Raw genomic sequence first — 26,801 nt, 5'->3', positions numbered from 1 at the left:
TAGTTCAGAAATTGATGTTATAATGCTCATAATTTAGACAATGTCAGAAAAAAGTGAATCAAGCTAAAAAGTCACCACGATTACGAGAACCCTAGTTTTGTTGGGGTCTGAACCAAATGGGGGTATTTTAAACAAACAGGTACAGTAAGCAATGAATGGGATAAACCTATCTATGGATAAAGTCAGTCCATGGGATATCGTCGTTAAGCCCAATGTGGCGTGTCTTCAATCTGTAGACCCAACGCTGTTCTTTCTCAAATAACCAGAAAGCACAGTCTCTATTATCCTTAATGGTTTCCAAGATGACCCATCTAAGGTCACTGGGGGGGTGATGCGTTTCAATGTAATGTTTTGTCAATTTCGTAGAGGACCTATGGCATCTGATAGTGCTCCGGTGTTCATTAATTCGTGTCTTGGCCATTCTAGTTTGTGCGGCAGTTGATATCTGTTATTAACTGCCATTTCCTTGGCTAGCCCAAGTCCAATTCTTGAGTACTGGTAGTCAGAGGGCAAACATTGCATCCACCACAAGGGTAATGCCCTCTGACTGCCAGACAATGTCTAACACTGGTAGAGTTAGAATACCCATATGGTGCCGGTCTAGTGTCTACCACTAGGTCTTTGATGTTCTAGGTTCTTTTAAAAGCAAATAAAGGGCGTTCTAAGGATTCCCCAGCACTGTTAAGAATCGGCCAATGTCTCTGAATTATCTTTTTGATAAAGGAGTAAAGGCGGTCACACAAGTCAACCTTGACTGCTGGTCACGTGTCTTGTTTGTTAACAGAGTATCTCTAGGAATATTAGTGGCTCGTTTCTTGGCCCGTCTACAAATAGAGTTGGGATAGTTGCGTTCCTTTAATTTACAGCATAAAACATCTGCTTGTGCATGAAAGTCAGCGGACTCTGAGCAGTTTCGTCTGATTCTTAGGAATTGCCCAAAAGGAAGATTACTTCTCAAAGCTTTAGGATGGTGACTATCATAAAGTAAAAGGCTATTCCTATCAGTAGGTTTGTGGAACACGGAAGAGTGCAATGCCCCATCTATCAATATGATTCGTAAATCTAGGAAGGATACCTCTTTGTTAGAAAAACTGGCGCTAAAGAGAAGGTAGTTATCCTAAGTATTAACCCAGTGGATGAAAGCTTTGGCCTGTTCTACATCGCCTTTCCACACCACCAAAATGTCATCTATATAGCGGCGCCACAGTCTGATATCAGAAAAAAAAGGGTTGTGTAGAAGTAAGTATATGGCTCTGTTCAATGGTGTACATGTATAAGCAGGCAAGACTTGGCGCAAAGGTGCTTCCCATGGAAGTACCTTGCATTTGGTGATAGAGATGGTCTTCAAATTGGAAGAGGTTTTCTCTGAGAGCCAGGCTGGCACACTGCATAATGAAACTGATAGGGGTGTTATAGGTCCAGGTCATGGACTGGAGTATATCCTCTACTGCAGTTAGGGTTGCCTCCTGTGGCATGTTGGTGTACAGTGCCTCAACGTCAAGGCATATCAACATATCGGTAGTGCCTGTGTTGTTAATGTTTTGTAATAAGATCAACGTGTCTTTTGTGTCTTTCAGAAAAGTTGAAGTCTCTTGGACAATTGGTTGAAAAAAGAAGTCACAAAACTTGGAAAGGGGCTCCAAAAGAGACTCTATCCCTTAGTGATCATGACCAAATGATTTTCCTTTTTTCTTTTGGGGCAAAAAGTGTAAAGAATGTCATACCATAAATAATATTACACCAGTTAGATTTTGTGGGGTGCATATTAAGTGGGCAAGCATTGATCTTAAAAGCATTTTACAAAATTATTGTAACAAGAAACTCTCATCAAATAAGCTATTGCCTACAGGACAAAGTGGTTTCTTTTATGTTGTTGGATAGCTTTGACCATATTTCCCACTCTATTATGCTACTTTTGACACACCCATCAAATGTTGCCCAAAGTAAAAATAGGAACTGGTTTGATCACAAGTGTACTGAGGCCCTTTGGCGTCTGAAATTGGCCTTATGTTGTTCCCCCAGGAACACTAGGTTAATAAAGTCCCTCTGACTAAAGTATAGACAGACCTTTAAGATTAGGAAAAAAGCACTCAGGAATGAGGCATGAACTAAACTGACCTTAGCCGTGGAAATGAACGACAATAGGTTATTTTGGGATATAGTCAATGCACCACTCTTAAAAATAAATGTATCCCTGAGTGGTGATGCCTCGGTTGAACATTTTTCAGAAATGTTTAAGCCTAGCACTAGGGACTGTGGTGCTAATGAAGGTGAGGTGAGGTTTATTTGGAACCCTCTTCCGCTGGCTATTTCCATTGAGGAAGTTTTACTAGCCCTGCGTGAAAGTGCCAGGGAAGGGCACTCAAGACTACATGGGGATCTAATGGATGCATTTAAAGTAGCCACTGATCTCTGGGGACCTATCTTTACAAGCGTGTTTAATGTAGCTGCTGCCTCTATTATTGTTCCTATTTATGAAAAGGGAGATAAATCTAATCCCAAAAACTATGGACCGATCTCACTTCTGGATTCCTCTGTGAAGGTGATGAGTTGAATCATACTGAAGAGGTTGGAGGAGTGGGTTGAAGACCCTATTTTATCACCTGTCCAAAATGGTTTTAGAAAGGGTCGAGAGACTACAGCACAATGTGTTAACCTAGATCTATTAATTGGGAAATACACTAAAGCAAAATCTGGTTATCTTTATCTGTGTTTTGCAGATTTAAGTAGCGCTTTGACCTAGTTGACCATTCTTTATTCAGGCCATCGCTGCTTTTACTTTAAGTTCCGAGGGAAATTATATGTGTTCTCTCATGTTTATAGGAGAAATTATCTAGCAAAGTCCGTTTCGGCCCGCAGGGCGAATGTTCGCCCAGTTTTGAAGTTGGGGGAGACAGCCGACAAGGTTTTGTTTTAGCACCCCACCTGCTTTCACTCTTCATTAACGGGGTGATAGTTTTCTGCAGCCCTGCCTTGCTGATGCCCCCTTTGTTTTAGGACGTTCTATACCGGTGTTATTATATGCTGACGACCCCGTTGTGCTCTCAAGGCCCTGGTTGGTTTGAAGAAATTGATGCGTGCATTTGGGAAGTTTATGATTTCTAAAAGACTGGTGGTCAATAAATCAAAAACATTCACGATGGTCTGTGGGCATAAGTGCAAAAACGCAGAGCCTTTTTTATCGACAATATCCTAATTGCTAATGTAAACTCCTTCTGTTATTTGGGGGTTACATTTTCGGGGAATGGATCCTGGACACAGCAGATTTTAGATGCTAGAGCATAACCGTAGAAATACCTATGGGATTTTGAGGTTTGCAAGTGAGCTTGGCAACCAACCTATTCGAGAGATCGTGGATATCTATGAAGTAAGAGGAGTGGCAACTGCCATCCATGATGTGGGCCTTTGGGATTATGCCCCCTAGTGCCCCTTGCAAATCAATGAACATTTCTTTTAAAAGCGTTTACTTTGTCTACCTGTCTCAGCCTCAACTGTGATTACACACCAGGAGGTTGGCTTGCACCATATGGAGGATGTTCTTTTGGTCAGACCCTTGTTATTATGGTTCTCAATATGGGAGAAACAGAAAACCAGTTTTACTAAATCAATGATCTCAGATTGTCTGACCCTGGATAACGCTTCCCGTATTCCCTGCTAGCCAATATTCATTTCTCCTTCAGTGCACTGTTCAAAGTTTCAGCATGGTCCTGTCCCCGCCGGGTTCTATCGCTTACTAACAAGGGCATTAAGGCGCCTTTTTTCAACACAGAGTTGAAAGGCGATTGGGAATTGAAATAATGAAAACTACGGTTGTGCTATTTATCGTATGTCACTAATATGCGGCTCCACTTTGAATCGACGAAATGTAGGTTTGGTACAGTGAACCACTTGGTGGCCTTTCCCAAAATGCCATCCCTGACCCCCCAATACAATTGTGTGTCCATTTGATGGTGTGAGCAAACAAAGCGCATCGCACTTTATGCCGCTTTGTCATTTTCCTTTGCCTTAGCAGCACTTTTATCTTAAACCTATTTTTGTTAACAATAATATTAGACACTATAAAGCTGCAATGAATGATTTGCTTGCATTGAATGATTCTTTGGTCTGTTTTAATGTTCCACTCTATATATTGAAGGTCACCCGTGTGAGAAAAAGTATTATGAATTAGTTGACATTTGGCTATTATATTTTATGTTGACAATATAAATATGATGGCCTAGGCCTTCTTGGATATTTTAATGAGTATTAGGGTCTATTTATTTATGTTTTATGATGGTGAAATGGTTTTATACAACACTGTTTTATTGTATGTTCATGTACTTTTATGGATGTTTCGAATTAGCCAAATAAAGTTTTTGAATCAAATCGATATTGTTGGATGCTGAAAAGGCTTTTGATCAGGTGACCTTGGACTATCTATGGTTAACGATGGGGGCATTTGGGATCATTACTGTAGATGGGTATGGTCCCTATATTTTCATCCATCCATAAGATTAGCATATAGAAGGGTGCTTACTTCATCTTTGCAGATTCAGAGGGGCAATAGGTAGGGGTGTCCCCTCTCTCCTCTATTGTCCACTATGTGTTTGGAGCCATACTTGCTCTCATTGCTAAGGAGAGCTGGGATATAGTCTATCACTGTCAGAGACTGATCTCTGAAAATTAGTGCATATGTGGACGATGTTGCCATTTATTCTTCTTATCCATTGTCGGCGTTAGAAGAGGTGATTGAGGAAGCTGGGAAGTTCGGTCTGATCTCTGGCTAAAAACTACATATTGCTATAACTGAGATCTTACTTAATCATCACCCAGACACATTAATAAGGGAGGCTGTGCCTAAAGCCTCTTACTTAGGCATTCAACTAACTGCTCAGGTTAATCAGATTTGTAAGTTAAACTACGAGCCACTGCTCCTGTCAGTTCTTTCAAAACTACGGGCTTGCCATTAGCTCCCAATCAGTATTATCAGAAGGTGTAACATAATTAAAATGAATGTCATTCCTAAATTCTTATATCTGATCTGGACAATTCCTTGGAGAGTCCTGAATTCTTTCTTTAAAAAGGTAAAGGGAGCTATAAGCAGCTTTATGTGGGGCTACAAGAGGGCGAGATGCGCTCTTCGTCTACTGAAATTGCCATTACCGGCAAGGAGGCCTGCTGCTCCAGTCTTCAAGCTCTACTCTTGGGCAGCTGGTTGGCTGCATGGGCTGATCGCTCCACCTGACCCTGGTGATCGTATGTACGGCTATTATCTGGCTCTAGGCCCTGACTATTGGCTTTTTCTTTATAGAGCCATAGACCTTAACTACTATTCAAGTTTGTTAGCAGGCATCTTTCACCAGATTGCTACCATGCCCCTAAGTACTTGATTAAACTAATTCATAGGGAAACTCCACTTTGGAATAACCCAGTATTCCCTGGAGTGTTCCAGGATCATGAGTATAGGCTCTGGGCAGGTTTAGGATTAGAGACGGTTGGACAGCTCTTCAACATCAGTGGCTTTCAGTCGTTTGCAGATTTGCAGGTTGCTTTCCATCTGTCCCCTCATCACTTTTTCAAATACCTACAGCTGGGGAATTACTTTTTGTCTCAAGACAAGGATGGTATAGATCTCGTTGGGTCTGACATTCTGCTAAATATTGTGAAACCCAGGAAATTAGAATTGTCTATCAGGGTCTTGCTCAAAATATGCAGTATACGTGACTGGCAGCTAAAAGGAATGAAATACCCGTGGAAGATGTGACCCCTGCAGAAACTCGCCTTAGAGACAATTGATGAGGCTGTTCATTCTGTCAATTTAAAAGTGCACCAGCTTAAAACTGTATCTATTCTTTACCATATGTCGGAAAAATTTATTTTATGGGTGGGGTGAGCTCTAATGCGGCTATAGCTACGTGTCCTAATTGTGGATGTTATGCTGCAGATGTCCTTCATATGCTCTACACCTGCCTCGCTCTTCAGGAGTTTTGGTTAGGGGTGACTCAAAAGATGACTTTTGGCTCGGGCTTAGCCATATCTATCACCCCTACCAACATAATGCTGGGACATAAAATGGTGTCAGATGCTGGGATTAGGAGACTTTTGCCCATTCTTATAAATTTTGCTAGACTGCGTATAGCACAGCTAAGGGTTTCAGCTGTCTCTCTGCTAGCTATGGCCTGGTGGGCTACAATACAGCAAGTCTATGGCTGGGAATTGGCCTTGGCTTGAAGTAGGGGAATTCGTTTGCTTACTAAGTTTGAAAAAACCTGGGGGGGCTTTTAACTGGGAACTTTAGAACCCCCCTTCCCCTACCTCATTGCTATATTGCTTTCGTAACATCCCGGATGGAATGATATTTGTATATTGATTTTTCTTTTCTTATGGTATTTATGTTTTTCCTGCTCTGTCTTCACTTATCTTCGATTAGAACCATGGGGTTTCTTCTGTATTTGATCTGTTTAATCTCGACCTAATGATAATAATAAAAAGGAGCTTCCATAAAAAAAGACGCAATGCTATAAAAGAATGCTTTGCGCATCATATCAAGACGGCGGCTAATTCTTCTAAGAAAGTGTAAAAAATAGTAAATTCATTTGTCTCCCATGAAAAGAGCCAAAGCTGCTATCATCCTCACAGCCAAACTCTGCAAAAAATTGTCAGTATTGTTTGATGAGAAGATTCAAACGTTATACTCCTCCTTTCCAGTGACACTGAAGGAGGCTCTAGCTTCTAGCTCAATTGCTGCGTGGAAGGCTGAAACCAGTCCCCAGGCACTCTCCTGTCCCAAGCCATCCTTCCCTGAATATCCCTTATCTCAGAAAAACACTCCTTGAACAAGTTATCACAATGCAAGCCTAGCTCCCTGCTCGATGTTTGCCCCCTGCTTATCTTCAGACTTATGGCTCAGCATTTTAACCTTCCTCTCAATAAAATATGGAATGCCTCGCTAATGTCTGGTGCTTTCCTCTCGAGATGGGAACAGGTATCACTTCTGCCTCCCCTGAAACAGCCAAATGCTGACATTGGTGCCCTCAGCAAATAGAGGCCCATATCTCTATTCCAGGTTCCTGCAATAATTCTGGAGAAACTACCTAATCAACAGCTGTCCACTTTTGTGGAGGTCAACACCACCCTCCACGAATCGCAGTCGGGCTTCCGTGCAGGTTACAGCACTCAAACAGCTGTCCTGGAGGTAGCGGAGTTTGTCAGGGAGAAACTGGACAACAGCACACCTGCTATGGTGCTGCTTCCTGATCTGTCAGGACGGAATGTGATACTGTGTCGAACAGACTTAGCTACCTTGGCATTCAGAGCAAGGCTCTGCAACGGGTCAAATCATTCCTGGAGGGCAGATCCAAACTGGTGTATTTACAACCGTATTTTTCAGCACCTAAGCCAGTGCTGTGTGATGCCCCGCAGGGTTCTACCCTGAGCCCACTCTTGTTCAATCTTTACCTTTCCCCCCTTGGCTAATCTCATCAAAACCTTTGGGTGTTAAGGTAGTGTCGTACACCGGCTACACCCAATTGTTTTTTTCCTTCCAAGACAACTAGGAGGCAGTATTTCAATTTGAAGGATTGCCTCAAGGGAGTTGCAGCTTGGATGGAGGCAATTTGCCTGATACTATATTCAACCGAAGTTTTGGTTTTCAATCCAAGTGGACCCCACCACGCTCCCTTTAGTGGCCTACTGAACTTAGCGCTCCTCCAATTTCTACCTCTTCGGCCTGAAATCTTGGCATCATTTTTGATTCCACGCTTTCCTTCACCACTCAAATTAAACAAATCTCGTTGGTCTGTTTCCTGAAGATGAACATATTAAGTTTTTTCATCTGTTTCTGAAAAGAGACTAGAAAAACAGTAGTTCATTCTTTCGCCACATCTCGCCTGGAATACTTGAACAGTCTCCACCTTGGACTTCCTGAATTTCTGATATGCAGACTTCAGTTAAGTTAGAACGCGGAGGCCAGACTTATTCGGAGAGTCCTTCATCACCATCACATCTCTCCATATCCGAGACATCTGCACTGGCACCCAGTGAAACAGTGTATCAAATTTCAAACTCTGACGCTGGCTTTCAGAGCTCTCTGGGGTGATGCTCCTAGCCACTTGTCAAACTGTTTGACTGTGTATACGCATGAGAGAGAACTCAGATCCAACAATAGCCACTTTCTATGGATCACAACATTTTCGATGTCACGCAATGGAGGTAGCTCCTTCAGTAGTCTCACTGCAATATTATGGAACCGCCTTCCATCTAAACTGTGTTGGGCTAAGTCTCTAGCAACCTTTAAAAGGCAATTTGTCACTGCTTAGCTTTTACGATATTGCAGCTAGCCTTACACTGCCTGCTTGAGCGCAGGGATGCTTCTGTTTCAAGCAACTTTGCATTACATCAAATGATGATTGATTGATTGATTGATTGATGCTCATTAGGACCTTGGCCACAACTGTCCCCTAATTTCCACCATAGCAAACTGTGTAGGGAATGAGAGAAACAACAAGCTATTGTTGCTAGAAGTCAGAGTGGCCGTTGAAAACATGCCAGAGGTGTTTTTGCAACTCTGTTAAGATCTGAAAGACAGAGGGCTAAGAAATATATCAAGTGAAAGCTATTCAAAGTGTTGCATCTACATTAGGTAGAGGGTACTGTTTAACTCTAGTTATGGGAATAATGTCCCTAAGTCTTAGGGCTTGTCAGAATAGCACTTGAAGTTTGACGAGATCAGGTAAAAGAGCAATAAGCAGACACCAAAGAGACTGAGGACAAAGATGGGAAGATTGACAAAGACCAGACAATGATTGCTGAGGCTGGGATATAGGAGCCTTGGTTCCCAGGTCAGGGAGAAACAGTCATCCAGTTAAGTCAGCAGAAGGACTGCAGTAAAAATAATTGAAGCAGCCTAAGCAAGGATAATTGAAGCAGACTATCTCAAAACTCCTTGGTTGTACGGTTTCCATACACTGACCATATTTGGCACTCTCTGCACCTTTATTGTGTTTGTCCTATTCCCTAGTATTTATTTCCTTCCTCTCTGGCTTTGTGTTTGTAAAAGGATTCTGATGCCATCCCCTCATTGCTGCTCAACACAACTTCCACTCTTCAGCATCACCTGGCGCGTCTGCTCTTAGGGAAGGTTCCTGGGCACATCAACCACTATAACTTACAGAGCATCGCATGAATGACACTGTGATGGGGATTGTACTGTGACCGTTCACTTGTATACTTTTTGTCTAATCTGATACCCTTGTTGTTATAATTAGGCTAGCTGTGCAAGTGGCAAGTATAATCCCTTTAACATCTCAGAGAGAACGAGAGCTCTTTCGACATGAACAGCTGCAAGTCGCGTCACCCAACTCCAGTGTGTTTCTTCTTTTCTCCAGTTTGTCTTTTCCCTTTACAAGTACCGGTAGGCTGCAGATTATTATCTTTTCAGGCGGCGCTTATTTGGTTGATAGTGGTGAACTAGCATTAGAGCCTAATTCTTCAGCCTTTCCCATGAGCCACTGGTTCGTGACACTTATGGTTGTGAGATCTAGGCTGGAATTGCACACAAGGACATGGCATGCAGTGAGGACCTCGAGATGTGTGTTGGAGGAGAGAATCTGGACTGCTGATACACAGAGGTAGATTCACAAATCCTCGCAAGTGAGAGAACAGAATATTAACTGTTGAGGATACTAAGACACAGGTACTTACAGTCCAACTGGAATATGACTAATGAGACTATGGCATGTTGCATGTGTATGTAGAAAGTAAGCATCTTAGAAGAGTACTGTTGCAAAGGGAAGCACACTCAGTATAACAGAGCGTACTGCATATGCGCTAGATCTACTTTGATACTACTTAATAAAGTAAAGTATTACTTAATTACTTTATAAAAGTGCCCTCCAAAATAAAGACTTTCTCAGTTTGAGAACTTACTTTATTTTGATGTCTGTTCTGCCAACACTGTCTAAAATTCAGTACAATGTAATTACAGTTTAGGTATAATATATATGATATAAACAATGTATTTTTTTTCAAATTCAATAAATTACCCTTGTTATATCTTAGAATTCACTGCAGATTCTGGCATGGTGGCATACTGTCAGAATTCATATACAAAAGAATTCTGGTATATGTAGTCTTTAGTATTCTCAGACCATAACTGTTACTTGGGGAGATGGGTAGTAATAGCATAGCAAGTCAGCACCTCCACCCTGAAAAGTGTGCAATACTTTCCTCTACGACTGATGAGAAGCAAATGTGTAGACAGGAAATTCCAGCATTAGCAACCCCGGCAAGTAACAAAATATACAATAACTGCAGAATTCATAATGAATGTGTGGCACAAAGAGCCACCCTCCCCCGCTGAACATTACAGGGTGAAGAATAGCAAATACCGCATATCCTAGATAATCTTGAGTAGTTGGTAACTGTGCCAACTGTGCACTGAGTAGTTTAAGGTGGATTTTAATACAATCTGCAATATTTTGGGCTCCATTCAACATGCTTGAATTTGTGAAGGAAAAGCCAAAACAACAGATGCACCACCATACGTCTTCCACCACATAAAACGAGTTGTTGGCACTGCAGAATGCATTTCGTAACAGAGTGAGCACTGTGTGCAGGGAAAAGATCGTCCCACCGCTTCAAACATATACACCAAGAAAGGTGACATTTTGCAACCATAATTGTAGGTTTAATGCAATGTTACTTGATTTTAACTACATATTATTCTGTCTTGATAATCACAGGAGACATCTTAGCAATAAAAAAACCAAGAGTATGACAACGAAGCTTCACACATTTCCCCCAAAAAATCAAAGTACTTACCAGTGGAACCCAGTATGTATATAGAGCACCAAGTCTCATTTCAGGTACAAACTGAGAGCAGGCCAGAAGCAAAAAATATAGGTTGAAAAAGTACTTAAACTGGTTGAACAGAACCTGAAAAAAATGAAAAGGAGAACATGATGCAAGAGGTGCAACCAATGGAAAAGCAAATTACGTTTAGATTGGCTAAGATAGATAGTTAATGCATCGTTCTGATTCTATGTCCTATATATAGTAAATCTTTAATTATGCATTAAACAAGTTGGTCATGAAGCTGGATCAAGATTACAAAGTTACCATTTCAGTGAGAGTTGTAATGGCAGTGAATCCACGTTTAATACTGATCTCTGCTAAACCTGCCTCTACAGGATGGGCGGATGGCACTTCTCTCAGTAGACTGTACAGGATGATACAAACCCCTAAATATCATGGCTATCAAACACACGTAGTGAAGTGGGATACCAGAATAATGGGTGGAGTAGAAGAGACAACAGGAATGGAGAAATACATATGGTGAGCGACAAGTGCATGGGCTGGATTAGGGTGTACTGACAAACTGTGTCATTTTTTTAGCTCCTACGATGAATGCTTCTGACTCTGCTTAGTGCTTTTAAGGTAGCCCCTGACTTATGTTGTCATCTACTTATTTTCTACGCATGTGTCTGTGTTCAGTCTATGAGTTCATTATCTGTTGAACTATTAACTAGAAACCATACTTTTTATTTATAATATCTCTTGGCTAGTTATTCAATAAACATTACTTAAGTACCTTAGCACAGATGGTAGATTTATCTTAGGTGTAGAAAAATAAAACTTGATTTCCGATAAGGACAACCAGAATAGGTCAGCGTGCCCAATTCCTTGCCTATTCCTAAAATAAAGACCGAAGATGGTTAACAGCTTTACTTTTGGTTTCGGAGAATAACGTCTCTCCAGCATGTTTTTTTCGTTTATTGTGGTCCCACCCAGAAGATTCCTTCAGGTGTGGCATTGCTTCAGTAGCGAGGTGTTTGTGTGCTGACGTCTGGCGCTGGATTGTGAGTAAAGTGATGCACAAGTAGTAGAGCAGTGAGGAGTTGCTGACAGTGTTTACCACAGTTGTTGTGCCAGTGCTGTGTGCTTCTCAGACCCTACACTGGACGGCCCAATGTCTGGTAAACTTATAGCTCACATTTACTCACTTCACTTTTTTATTTCAGGTTTACTTAACTAACCATTGTCTCCTTTAAGCTACTTTAGAGCTGATTAATAAGGATTTCGAATGTAAAATGGTTGTGCCTCTCACTGATTTATGGTATTGTTTGTCCATTTCTACAGGCCAGCCTTCATGTTTTTGGCAACTGAATGTTTGCTGGTGGGTGTTGTGCTCATTGGTTGAATGGATTGGTTGGGCTGGGGAATGGTGAAGACCATATTCTGAAGATGCCACGGCCTTTTGCTCAAAATACAATATGTTGACAAATTTGATTTTCTTCTGGATTCCACCAATGACCACTGAATGCAAGTTTGATTTGGTATTTTGTTTTTGCCATTTTAACTGAAGCCTCGTTGTGCACCTGGTGAAGGCCATCACTATATTTTAAGTAGTCCCTAGTTAAGGGTGTGTTTGCAGTAGCCTAACTGTGCCATGAAAAGTGAACTTGAAAACTCAACTTTGTTTTTATCATTTTAAAAACTGGTAGGATTTTCAAAATATGAATTTTGATGATTTCTCCAGTGTATTAACCTAAGGGGGATGGAGCGATTTCTGAATCACTCTATGATCCCTAGTGCCTGGTAAGTAATGATATCCATTTCGTTGGTTACTTAAACACAAATGGAAATTAATTTTTCTCTGCAGCAACAAAATAATCCCCTTGCAAAATATGAACGTCTGTTTTTGACGTTGTTCGGTCAGATAAAGCTCCTCTCCTGCATCCACTGCTACATGAACGCTTGGAAATCTGGCACACTGGCTAGTGGCTAGGCTTTCTTTCTTTTCTCAGGTGGAGGTGAATCTTTTTATATGTGAAACTCCAACTGTGGCCGTGATTGAACACTGTCTAAAGGCAGGGATTCCTAACATACAATGCTGATCACCATTTCATCTAGATTATTATATGGATATTAAATTAGCTGACACTCGTATGAAAGGAACAGCTGGATCCACCTCAAGGTTGACCTTGAGACTTCTATCCATTCTCTCAATGCCTTAAGTAGGATTTCAGGATCTACTCTGTCATGTGATGACAAAAGATTGAGGAGACTAGAAGATGTACTGGAAGATTGATTTTATCATATTTCTGCATATTGTAGCATATCTGGGTGTCCAAAGAAGTTTGGACCATACTTTCTTAAACATGTTTGCTGATGTTTTCTACTAATTCAATTGAGCATGTTACTATCTAATTCAAAACTCTTTCCTTGAATACATTAATTTCTAATTTGACCGCCATGCCTCTTCACCATAGCACTACCCTTCTGCTGAAGAATTCCTGTCCCTTACGCACTGTTAACCCTACCAGGAACTTTAACAATTCCTTGTTCTTCCATTAGTACAAAATTAGAATCATGAATTTCTACTCATTGAACGCCCTGACTGACTCATGCACCATTCTTATTAGCACACTCCCGTTGCTATCAACTTTACCCTTCCGATGGAGTTTGAATACTTAAATATCAAGGACTGCAAAAAAAAAGTGTCAAAGCACTTGAATAAAAAAAATGTGCTGCTATTATCCGGCTCAACTGTACTCATTTTATCGAACTCTTAGGGATATATGTTTGAGTTAACCTTAACTGGATTGGAAACACTGACTTTAAAGTTACACAAATATTACTGCAAAGGATGCCTAAATTAGCCCTGGGACAAACTGAATCTCTCTTGTGACCCATCACACTACTCTTTCCAAGGTACAAAAGCAATTGTCATTGTTTCAACTCTTTCAGCTGTGTTGCTGAAACATCACCATGTTAACTCAAAAGAGTACTTATTTCAGACAAAGACAGAAGAAAGACTAAAGGCCTGATTTATAGTTTGATGGCCAGGTACTCCGTCACCATTGTGACAGATATCCAATCTACCTTATCGCAAGTGCATTAGGACTGTCATAGGGTGGACATGATATCTGTCACATTTTTGACGAGAACATGTCTGACAAATCCTACATCAGGCTCTAAATTCCCTGACACAGTGCTCACATTTCAGAGGAAGATAACAACACATTGCCTCTCTTCAAACTAATTAAAGATATTACTTCCTTCATCATGACATATGTCCTCAGGAACCTACATGGCGTGTTCATCATAGAAGTGAGTAGCGCTTGGGCCACCAGGACGAACATGCTATCCCCTGCAATCTCCATGCTGATATTTTCCACATCTGAACAAAATAGAATGCCTGCTGTGATTTTTTCATTGGAGTGTAGAGAGAAACATATGTTCCAGCTCTTAAAGCTGAGTTGATTGTCCTTAAAGCTGTACCTCTGTACAACATGTACAATGAAAATCACAACTGAGATCCTGGCACCTTAATTAGTTCTAGGTCACCCTGGAATTTGCCAAAGACAAAAAGATTGCAGTGATCCCGCCACCATTATAAAAAACACCGACTGGTCATAGAACCGACCTGTTGGCTGCTGGGATTTTAAAGGGGGAAAGCTTTTCAGGGTTTGGCCAGTGATAAGACTGAGTCAGACCTATTCGGTGTGAAACTGGCTTTATAGGCTAATACTGTCAGCAAGTAGACCTAATTTTACGGATATGTTGGCAGCATTTGTTTACCTCGGACCCCGCACTCTTGATTAAGTATTTAGAGGGGTAGCGGGAACAGTGGTCATTGCCAATACTTTCTGCTGAAATAGGAAGTGGATGGTCAAGCTAGGCCAGCATTCCACTAGCCTTGCAGCTACTAAAAGTGCAATGCAAGAGTTTCCCAGCCTACGTGCACCTTTTCAATATTTTTTGCAGCTTTTAACTAAGGTCATCAAGGGGCATCATAGGGACTATCAGCGACTTTGCTAGAGATATGCACCTGCTAAGACCTGAATGAGACAGAGAATGCTGACGCTCAAATGTGTTTTGCGAGAGATGCCCCAGTTCCATGGGCTGACATTATAAATAAGACAAATCTTCAATTGTCTGTTCCTTCAGAGCCAGACTCTTAACCTAGGTGTTAAAACCTAAGCTAGTTTGATTGTGATCAATCCCAGTAAATATCGGACCTCGTCAAATTCTGCACTTACAAACTCACTTTTGCCATGACAGTATTGCTTTGTTTGTATATAGAAAAAAATTAACATATTTAAAAGCATAAATAGCCAAAATACATACCCCCGGTAAAAATGTGAAAAAGTTGTATTTCTGATTGTTGATAACATTGCGAGGGTATCGTTGATCTCTTTTCTCTGGATGACCAAGCCACACCGTACGGGGTTTGAGTTCCCGCCTGCCGCAACATCCTAGACAGGTACAGCACCTGTAGAGAGATTGTGTAGTGTTAGGAAATTTTACAAATTCATCAATATTGTTACCTGAATTAAGTGTATCCGTAAATTTGTTACATTTTCTCATACTGACACACGATGGCCATTTTCACTGATTGTGTTAATCTCCAAAACAAACTTCAGTTTCCTGTTACAGTGTCAAATAGTGACACATTGAAATGGATTTTGAAAAATATACCAAAGTAAAATAAAATGATGTTGATACACAAGAAAAGCCCCCCTCCCCATTGTGCTTACAGCCCAAAAAGGATTTTTCTTCATTTGGTTTGCTGATCTGTTCCCACCAACATTCTGGTTCATAATTTAACAGAGACAGAACTGTTTCATGCCTGAATCCCACTTGACTTATTTATGGCTCTCAACACAGTCAACCAAAGCATAATGCTCCTCCTACTGAAGAAGTCAATGGATACACAAAAGATTGTAATAAAATGTAATCATCCTTGATTTGATGGCCTAGCATCTACTCTTGTTGAATACGTTTTTAAAATTAAAACACAAAAGGATAAAGTTAGTACTGTAGGACTACATAGCATTGCATGGGGCTGATCGTGCTTTGAATTGATCCAGCATCAATATTTCCGGACTTCGGATCACAGCACCTTCTGGTCAGCTACGTTACATCCAAAGGGGGCTGTCCTTTGATATTGAAAATAGGTAGATGGCTGTCTGACCCACATGAAGAACCGCAGGGTTAGAATACAGACTCAAGGGCACAGTTTCGAAGCATTCAAGTCCTTACAGCATCACTTGATGGATAATTTGCATGTGATGAACCTCTGCCTTGCGAGACCACTACTTTACTGTACCACCTTCTGATGTGTTGTTTTCACCCGTGATGCTAGCCCTTTGTGCAAAGTTACATTTGATGTGAGCTGAACGTTTAGTTTTTCGTTTTTGTGCAACCCTCATGTGGTGTCTGAAGCGGGGGCAACAGGGTTTCAGGGTAGCGTACATGCATCAATGAACTGCATGTTTGGATGGAGGCTCCACAAAAGCAAAGCCTGAAGGTGTGCAACAGGCAAGGCCAGAAGAATGTCAGGTTTATTTCTAGCATGAAGCATGTAGGAATCCCTCATACTGGAAGTATCACAGCAGGGCACATGCCTGGTGTTGATGTTAGTGTTTAGTAATCCGTAGGGGAGTTCCAGGTCTACGTTTTCTCTCCTTGATAGTTGGGCAGTGGCCCTTGCCGCCAGAACCCATGCACACATTAAGTTTGTGACTCCCCCCAACCAAACTAGGGTCAATATTTGCTCACCAGAGTGGTTTCTAACAAGGGCATCTTTCCCCTCATTTGAGATTTCAATAGGGGTCTGGTAAATGTGTGTGACTAGGCTGCTACATTCCATAGGAACCTTGCAAGTGGAAATTCTTGTTTATTCCCTCACAGAGAAAAGCAGGAAATAAAAAAGCTAAGTGGAAAAATTGTGGGATGAGCTCTTTTGTGCTATGTGAACGGCAGGCATTCCCCACCTTGAAACCACCATTCTGAACAATGAAAAGATTATTGTGATCATTTTAGCTTAATTTTAAAAGCAGGGTCACCAAAGGGGACTGATCTTGCTTCACACTGAACATCTTCTGGCATTTATGAACGTTATAACAAAATACATATTGATAATGTTAGTGAAGCCACCAGCTAGGATCTGAGCAGAGGAATCCAGGATGGCTAATCTCCTTAACACTATGGTTCGACGGGGAGAGGAGAATAAATTGGGTCCCTTCTTCCAAGGGCAGGATGCCAAGGGGCATGTGATCTGCAAAACGAAGTGGGTGGGCCCTGAAATCAGGCGTCCCACAAACAATAAGAGGAAAATGCATGGAAACCTTAGTACATAGGATAGTCGGACTAGAAACTAAACTCATTTCTAGCAAAACTGTTCAAACAGTCCCACACTGAAGGAGGCCATGACCAGAAGCAGCCATGATTGCATGGATGGACAAGGCCACCCATTGTGCTCCTAAAACAGTTCCCTATCCTGCAGCCTAATGAGAAGACAAAAAGATAAAATGACCAGTCCGGCCTGGAAAAGGGGAAAAAAGCCAATAAATCCGATGCTGCCTGCCTCCATATTGACTTTGCCAATGCTTTGCTTCTTATTCAAAATATTTATTGCAAAACCATTTTTTAAATTTTTACATAGCGTATACATGGATAGCATGCATAGATGGCGATCTTTTAATGGCCGCTCATGTGTGCAATCGCATGTGCACACACAGATGTCTGTGAATTTGAATGTTTTGTAACCAGGTTTTTAAGAAACATTTAAAGGTCACCATTTCATGCACACTTGCACATGGCCATCTTGGCGGTGGTGCACAGTAGTGGCAAAGGGTGTCCAGTAGCAGGATCTGGGTAGATGCTTTTGGAAATAAGCTTGCAATGGCCCATGTGTCTCTGGCACTAAAGAGGAGTACTTTGTGTGAGTGCTGATAGTATGCTTTAGGAGAAGGCCTCAACTCACACAAAAAGGAACCATTTGCTGAAGTGGGCTGACCCACTCCCCATGCTGTTGTGACAGAAGCAAAACGTAAATGACATTACGACAGACAAATGACTGATGAGTTATGGCTGAAACCCCAATAAGTAAGTGCAAAATGGATGGACCACAAGTACTAATGATTGGCGACATTTGTCTGTACAGCACCTTTTCAAACATTGAGACCTTACCAAAAAAATGTTTTTTAAAAATTAGACCACATTCACAGAAATTGACTTCCCTTTCATTGTCACAGACTGAACAAGCACTGGCAAAGTTAACAGGCTTCGCCTTTGTTTTTTCTCTTTCGTTCTATCTTGCTATCTAACTGGATTATGAATATTAGAAAAAGGTTATAATAATGTTTGTTTTAAATATGATAAACCGTTAATAGTTGTTTATGCTGTGATGTATGTTGAATTATTATCCCAGGGTTCCAAACTTGTAATTTGTACCTTATTTAATATGGCATTGTATTAGAAGATAGTAATGTTTAGATTGTAGAGTGCCACTGATTCACTCACCATTCAAATCATGTTAGTTTTAAATGCAAGGTAAACTTAATTTTGACGGCCAGTTTAGTACTAAAATATAGCGATATTTGGTGTTCAGGAGTTATGACAACTTCTGGCCCCGGTACCACTGCACCTGCTGCACCATTCAAATCATGACATTAGTGCCTGCGAGACAACTGCACTTGTGACTGCCTATCTGCATGTTTAGGCAGTAACATTTAGTAATGGTTTGTGTTTAGTTAGGGTCTTAAAGCTTTTGGCCACGGTGCCACTGCAGCTTCTGCACCATTCAAATCATGACACTAATGCCTGCCAGGTGACTGCACTTGTGACTGGCTGTTTAAAAGTAAAATATGCATTATTTGGTGCTTAGAGGATTTCTGACAACTTTTGGGCCTGGTCCCACTGCACCTGCTATACCATTCACATTATGACTAGTTCCTGCAAGAAAAATGCTCTTGTGACTGCCTGTTTAGTTGTAAAATATAGCACTGATCGGTGTTTAGTGGTGTGTTTAGTTTTTTTAAGTATACAACAGTGTCTAGCAAGCGAAATGCATGCACTAGCACATACATTCGCAGGCACAACCCTAAAAAGGTGCATATATTGTTCTGTGGACTTCGAGAGCTGCTGTGCAAACAAATGCAAACATAATAAAAATCGAACCCAGCACTTTTGAATGAGACTAAAATTGTGATAATTCGTATGTTTGATTCAGATAGGTTAGCATGGTCCATTATTAAGTTAAACATAAAGTGAGCCACTAGCATTTACTTCTTCAAATATAAGACATCGCCTCCACACACAACGCCAGTTATTTCTACAAACATGCATTGCATCATAATATTCACACACATGATTCACTCCTCCGTTTGCCAAATAAAGCTTAAGCCCAGTCTCAGAGCCGATGCAAGCAGCTGTGGGACGAGTAATGCACCGGAACCGTGCTGTGCTGTTCACCACTGAGGCAGGAAATGATCTCAGTAGATCTTTTATACTCACTAACATCCAGGAAAGCACATATTGGGAACACCACCTCAAATGCAAGCAAGCCTTGGAAAAATTGATAATTTGTCAAAAAGTTCTCTGAATCGGGACCTTTCACTTTTGAAACAATGACTGACTTCGCCCATAGGATTCGGCGTTTACATCATCTCCTGCTTGCTCTTCTTGTGGCCCGACCTACCGGTCCTCACTCCCGTCCACGCCTGTCGGTGGCATGGCTTCGGTGGGTTCTTGCTGTCTTGTCACCGCTCTTGTGGGCGCCCTGTTAATCCACACTGGGGTTCAGAAATGCTGCCTCGGTTGCAAGGGGTACTGCCAGTTTCATTCTTCGGACATCATGGTGGAGCCCCATGTTGGCCCTAGACTAACCGGACACTCCCGCGTTTGCAGTGTTTAGCCGCACGCTGTTCCCACTCCATCAGCAGGTCTACAGCATGCCAGTCAAACCATGGCATTCCCACGTTTGTGGTAAGCCCATCAGAGGCATCCCGATGTTTGCAGCATGTCGAGGCCCGCCACGTCCACGGCTGAAGTATACTGCTTTTCGATTCGCCACATCTGCATAAAGCTGTCATGTGCGACTGCGATGTTTGTCGCTTGATGTTATGAACCGGCCCCAACCCTGCCGATGCCAGCACTGGGAAGTCTTCTGGGTGCATCCTCCCGTCTACTTCACTGCGCAGATGTACCTGGAGCTACACCCCTAGAAAGTTCTCCTTAATCTGTAATCCGTTAGAAGAGGACTCCACCAACCGGCATTAAGCGAGATCAGTGCGCCTTTGGTGCACTAAAATGGAGGACATGATACACGCGCACTTGAATAAAGAGGGGGGCGGGGACGACAAACATGCACACGCATTCTTACATCATGACCCACTCGTTTAATAGCAAAGCAACAGATCGCATCCAGTGGCGCTAGGCGGCCACTTAGTGGTACACGCAAGAAATAGTGGCAGGGGCAGTATGCGTACACTCGACCTAACAAGTGCATCTTACATGAAGCACCTTTTAAGGTTTCCCATTTCAGACATTGCCACACAAACACTATCACCACAGACATAGGGGGTCATTCTGACCCTGGCGGTCGGCGGTGAAGCGGCGGTAAGACCGCCAACAGTCTGGCGGTCTTTTTTCATGTATTCTGACCATGGCGGTTACCGCCATGGTCAGCCGCCGCTTCACCGTTCCGACCGCCACGGCGGTAACGACCGCTGGGCTGGAGACCTGGGTCTCCAGCCCGGCAGTCGTCACATACCGCCGGCGGTATTCCAACCCGCCTGACCCCGGCTTACCGCCATGGATTTCATGCGGTTGGGGACCGCCATTAAGCACTATCAGTGCCAGGGAATCCCTTCCCTGGCACTGATAGGGGTCTCCCCCATCCCCAACCCCCACCCGACTCCCTCCCCTACCCCCCCACCACCCCTGCCACCCCCAAAAGGTTTCAGGACCCCCGTCCCCCACCCCGATCCCCAACATATACACACACATACACACATACAGGCACGCATTCATGCACATACACACACACCCCCGCATTCATGCACGCATTCATGCACATACACACACCCCCCGCATTCATGCACGCATTCATGCACATACACACACCCCCCGCATTCATGCACGCATTCACACGCCCCCTCAATATACACACACGCACACCCCCATGCACGCACACAACTCACAACACCCCCCCACCCCCCTTCCCTAGCGGACGATCACCTTACCTGTTCCTGGTGATCCTCCGGGAGGGAACGGGCAGCTCCGCCGACACCGACACGCCAACAGAACACCGCCACAGCTTATTACAGGTCGTGATTCGCTGGGCGGTGTTCTGTTGGCGTGGCGGTGGAGGTGGAGCTACCTCCACTTCCCCGCCTGCCGCCAGTATGGCTGTTGGCGGCTCTTCGTCCGGAAACGGGCAGAGCGCTACCAACAGTCAGAATGGCCCATGCGGAAGACCGCCAGCACTGGCGGTCTTCCGTAAGGCGGTCCCTCGGCGGTCTGTTGAAAAGACCGCCGAGGTCGGAATGACCCCCCCATAATCTGGTACTTTGCCACTCTTGTCAAGCTGTTGTTCCAAGACAAAACCCTTTTCTAGGTTTATAAGGAATTCATTCATTCATTTGGAAATCTCCTTCATGTACATGTGGTTTTTAGAATGCAAATGTTCGCACCATGAAATATAGTCTGTATGACATGCTTGAATGCCCTAGTTTGCTTTCACTGCTCTTGTATGCAGAGGTGTTGGAGACAATACATTTCTGGGGGGGGGTTGGGGGGGACAGTGACAGCCTTGGGGACTTCTCAATTGACCCTATACAAATCGCCCATTGTTTGCGAAATGCAGGCTCCGATAAATGTACACAGTCATATAGTATGGGCGTGAAATAGGGAGAAAAGAAGTTATATAGTCAGTTCGAAAGTACGTTTTATTATTTTTTTATATCCACAAAGTATTTAGACCAAATGTGGAAAAAAACATGTTGATTAACGTTGCGTCTTCATGCACCAAGCAAATAAAGGTAGGAGGGAGAAAAGGAAGAGCCTACCTTTTGTGCCTCACACTGATCATACCTCTCACCTCATGCAAACTGAAACTGCACTAGAGATATCAAAAGCAATCAGGTACAATAATTGTAAACTCTGTTCTGAAACAGTAGTTCTAATAACACTTCTGCTCCTCTGTGCGATCTTGGGCAGGTCAGCCAGACATCAGTCAAAACTGGGAGCATTTACACTGAAGAAGCTCTTGGTGCTACAGACTATTTAATATATGGGATTCTGTGATCCTTGTATAAACCGCAGTCATTAATTTCTATATGATCGGCTACTTCTGATGCATCAAGTCAACGATTATAAAGAAAAGACGTCAGACCTCAACTATTATAAGGTTATTATAGTCCTGTTTTGGCTTGCCTTTTGCCAGAGCCAGCAGCCAAGGTGAAAGAAGGCAGGTCAGGACATGGAACATAATTAAAGCAGCTGTTTAAAGCAACAAATGGAATGTTGCTTTTCTCTTATCTCCTCTATTTTAATACCTTAAAATTACAGAAGCTACGCACTAAGGCAGTGATTCCCAACCTTTTGACTCCTGAGGACCTCCACTGAATCACTACTGGAAGCCGGGGAACCCCAAGCAATTGGTATAATTTAAATTTCAAACATTAAAACAGTAATTCGCAAACAATATACACCAAACAAATACTCGAATTCCTAAAGATCTAATTATTTTATACTGAAAAAATATCCAAGAATCAAAAAATTTGAATGGGAAGGTTGGCGCTGCATCTCAGCTGAATAACATTTCCATGTTTGGTTTTATTTAGGAAAGCTGAATCCTTAGGTCAGATTCTACATTTCCCAAGCTATTTCTGTTTTTATATTTTAGGTATGTAAGATCTGAAAAGGTTTTTTCACACAAATATGTGGTGGGGAAAGGAAGTAAACCATAGGGCCTCACATCTCTCCATTGCCTCCCTGTTACATATTATTAATTTGGTTAATAGCACCTCTCATACCAGTGTAAGGTGTTGGAGCACATACAATACTATCTTTGCATGATACACATTCTTTGCAGCAGGCATATTAACCACCTGCGCTACCTTAGATGAGTCAAAACTGCCACTAGACAAAATCCCTATCTCTCTCCCACAGGTACATTAATCACCAGAGTTATCTTGGTGCTTTTATTTTTGCCCGAAAGCCTCTGGTGACTGCTAAAAAACGGGGGTGGAGAGGCAGGGGGATGAAAAATAAAAAAAGAACACTTAGGGGGTCATTATGATCCCGGCGGTCGGCAGTAATATGGAGGAAAGACTTTCCTCCATATTATGACATTGGCGGTTTGGCTGAAGCCAAACCACCAATGTAAGAAACCGACTGCCACAGCGGTAACGGCCGCCAGGCTGGAGACATCAATCTCCAGCTCGGCGGCGGTCACTTGACCGCCTGCGGGATTATGACCCTGCCTACCGCCATGGTTTTCGTGGCTTCCTTACCGGCACTATCAGTGACAGGGAATACCTTCCCTGTCAATGATAGGGGTCTTCCCCCACCCCACCTCCCCCTTCACAGGTTCCTCCCCGCCTCTCTTCCTCTCCAGAACCCCCCCTTCATACACACCCCTCCCTTCACACCCGCGCACACGCATACACACACCCATTCCCACATTCATCCACGCATGCATGCATCCATTCACACACCCATCCGCACACACCTTTATGCATACAAGCACACACGCAGTCACACAACTCAACATACACGCACTAACACCCCCAGACACGCACACACATACAACACGCAACACATACCTGCATACCTGCATACAAGCACACAGACATACACCCCCTCCCCCACACACACACCCCTCACCCCCCTCCCCTGTCGAAGCACCCACTTACCCGTGTCCAGGGGGTCCTCCGGCAGGAGACGGGACGGTGCACTGCTGCCAGCAGCAGCGTTCGCCAGCAGAACACCGCCAGGCTGTATTATTTCTCATAATACGGCCGGCGGCGGTCTACTGGCGTGGAGCTGCTGCCACCTTACCGCCATCCACTGGCATGGCCACAGCCGGATTTCCGTCATTCTTCTGCCAGAAATCCAGCTGTGGGCATATTATGGCAAACAGCAGGTAGCTGCAGCGACGTTTTTTTGGCGGCTGTCGCCACGGCGGTAAGCGGTTTTTACCGTCAAGGTCCAAATGAGGGCCTTAATATGTCTATGGCTGCCGTCTCTCCTCTGTCCTTTTCCCTTCGGGCATTCCGCCAGCACAGAAGCACACAGGCTCCCAGACTCCCCTAAGACAATCAAAACGCTGCTGTCACCAGTATGACAGAAGCGTTGTGATTGATCTGAGCAGCCTGGTTCAGCACTCAGACAGGAAGTGGGAGCCTGTTCATGTTCTCCACCTGGCTGTGCAATACAGCCGGGTGGGAAAATACTAAGTGTGCATGTGGTTTTGGCCAGCCCAAGACGGCCGGCTAAACCGTCACGTGCACATGTGACACAGCCCAGCCTACCCCGCCCTAACTTGGTTCTGCACTGAAAAATAAAATGATGATAACACTGTGTTATTATCATTTTATTTGTACTTTTATGCACTGCTCAGAGCAGTAGGGGAGCTCTCCTCCCCCTTAGCGGAGGAGCCGCTGTGGATGTACAAGGAACTTTGCAGTGCTTTTAAAACTGCTGCACAAAGGAAGTAATAAATATATAAAACAAATGTGTTTCTAGATGCCCCAGCTGGAGAAGTGCCTTTCTGCTGGCCCAGGTTTGCGGATTCCCTGGGAATGTGTCACAGACCCTTGGGGGGCCTCAGACCCCAGGTTGGGAACTGCTGCACTAAGGTTTTAAGTGGCTTATGAGTACGTTGATGGTGTGGTATTATATGGGCTATTGTACCTCTTGGCGCAGATGATAAGGATACTGCAAGTCATCTTGGAGTTCCATACTTTATAAACAAGCATTGGCAGAGCCAATAGGTCTCACCTATGCAGCGCTATTGGCTTTGCTAGTGTGTTTTAGCCATGTTGTAAACTAGCACGGTTGCTGTTCAGCGTGGCTGTAAGTTAATGGCATAAAGGAGGATGGCATGTCATAAAGTGTTGATTGGTGTGGCATAGAGTGTCGAGGATTGAGTAAAGTGCCGTAGAGTGGAGTAGTGTCAGAGTGGAGAGGAATAAAGAAGAGTGCAGTGGCACAGAGTGGAGTAAAACATGTGGAGTTCCATAGAGAGAGTTGAATAGGGTGTTGTTGAGCTTAGTACATTGTTGTATAGTGTGGTGGCATGGAGTTTCAGAGTGGAGCGGATTAGAGTATCGTAGATTGAAGTGGAATAGAATGTCATGGAGAGGCATAGAGTGGAGTAGTATGTCATAGAATACAGTGGAGTAAAGTGGCATGGAGTGGTGTAGAGGCAATTGTGTATAGAGTCACAGAGTGGGGTAAAGTGTTGTATAGTGGCATAGAGTGCATTGATGAAGGAAGAGTGCAGCAGAGTTGAGCAGTGGTGAGTAGAGTGCTGTGGTGCAGAGTACAACGGTGAAGAGTTCAGTGGTAAAGTGTGCCCTGTTGCAGACTACAGTGTCATAAAGGGCAGTGGTGTACTGTAGAGTGGCATAGAGTGCATTGGCGTAGAGTGAGGTCACATAGAGTGGCATAGAGAACAGTGGTGCAGAGTAGAACAGAATGGCGTAATGTGCAGTGTTACAGTGCAAAGGTGGTCATAAAGTACAGTGGTGTTGAGTGATGTAGAGAGCAGTGGTGTTGAGTGCAGCATTGCAGAGTGGAATAGAGTGGCATAGAGTAGAGTGATGCAGTAAAGTACAGTGGTGTGTAGTAGAGTGGTGTAGAGTGCATTGACGTAGTCTACAGTGGTGCAGAATAGAGTGGGGTGGATTAGACTAGAGTGGGGTAGAGTGCATTGGCGTAGAGCGGTACAGCGTAGAGCAGAGGTGCAGAATGGAGTGGTGCAGAGTATACTGCAGTGGCATGGAGTGATGCAGAGTAGAGTGGAGAGACATAAAGTGAATTATGCATAGTGTGGTAGCACACTGCATTACAGGCAACACATCTTCAACTGAAATGACCATTACGTTTACAAAGATATACAGTTTTACTGATAAAAACATACAGCACACAAATGTTAATGTGTGGAAATGTCATTACCTAATGTATTGATTTGTTTCGATCATCTTAAAATATTTGTTTCCATGACACTTTTATTATTAAGTATCTGCAAATTTCATTCACAAACATTTGAAGTTTGTTGTGTGGTATATAACAATAGCATCCTAAAGCCTTCCTCCACCACACCCCCAGTAGGTAGCAAGATTGTCTTATAAGTTGTCTCACTATGAAATCAGAGAAAGAAAGATAAACGCCAAGCTCCATGGGGAAACAGAGCCTGTAATTTGACCTTGGTCTTTTAATGCACAGCAAGTGAGACAAGATAAGAACAATATTTAAAGGCCTGTTTACAGACATCGTACACTGGTGGAAGGATACAGTATACAAGAGATGCTCCACTGTAGGGACAAACTCCAGCAGGACAGCCTAAATCAAATACAGCTAGCATATAGGAACCAAGCAAATTAAGTTGCAAAGCCAAGGGTAAGCAACAAGTGGAATACACTCCCAGTGAAGCTTTCCAAATGTCCTCTAAATGACTCAAGGAAACCAGACAGCTCCGATCTAATGAACTCAGCCTTCACCCTAGTTCCTATATATTTTCATGGAATGACTGCGACAGTCAAACTGTATATTGCTATTTAGGGCCTTTTACACGCGCTGTTATGGGCCAGGACTGCTGTATTGTCCTGTAACGTTATGAAATGTGCGTAGATTTATGCAAATGTATTGATACCAACACTGTATTTCTGATGCCTGGCTATCACCAGGTCCACTGGAATTATGTGATTGTGCACCACAGTGTTTTTTGCATAATTCTGGATTTGGTGTATTTGCCACAAAATCTAACATCTGCTGCATAATCTGCAGATTTAAACACAGTT

The 26,801-nt window shown here is 43.1% G+C and overlaps 1 protein-coding gene across 2 annotated transcripts in view; it reads right to left on the bottom strand.

Moving 5' to 3' along the window:
• The window catches only part of ATP9A (ATPase phospholipid transporting 9A (putative)), a 534,117-nt gene that overhangs the window by 436,257 nt on the left and 71,059 nt on the right, over positions 1 to 26,801 (bottom strand). For both annotated transcript variants that reach the window (XM_069243632.1, XM_069243631.1), the window contains exons 2-3: positions 15,112 to 15,256; positions 10,801 to 10,914 (exon numbers count right to left, since the gene is read on the bottom strand). In XM_069243632.1, coding sequence (XP_069099733.1) covers positions 10,801 to 10,914; positions 15,112 to 15,256 — 259 coding nt within the window. The remainder of the gene's footprint in view (positions 1 to 10,800; positions 10,915 to 15,111; positions 15,257 to 26,801) is intronic.

Source organism: Pleurodeles waltl, chromosome 7 (genome assembly GCF_031143425.1).
Source record: "Pleurodeles waltl isolate 20211129_DDA chromosome 7, aPleWal1.hap1.20221129, whole genome shotgun sequence".
NCBI classification, from domain to species: domain Eukaryota; kingdom Metazoa; phylum Chordata; class Amphibia; order Caudata; family Salamandridae; genus Pleurodeles; species Pleurodeles waltl.
This window is presented reverse-complemented; position numbering and strand designations above follow the sequence as displayed.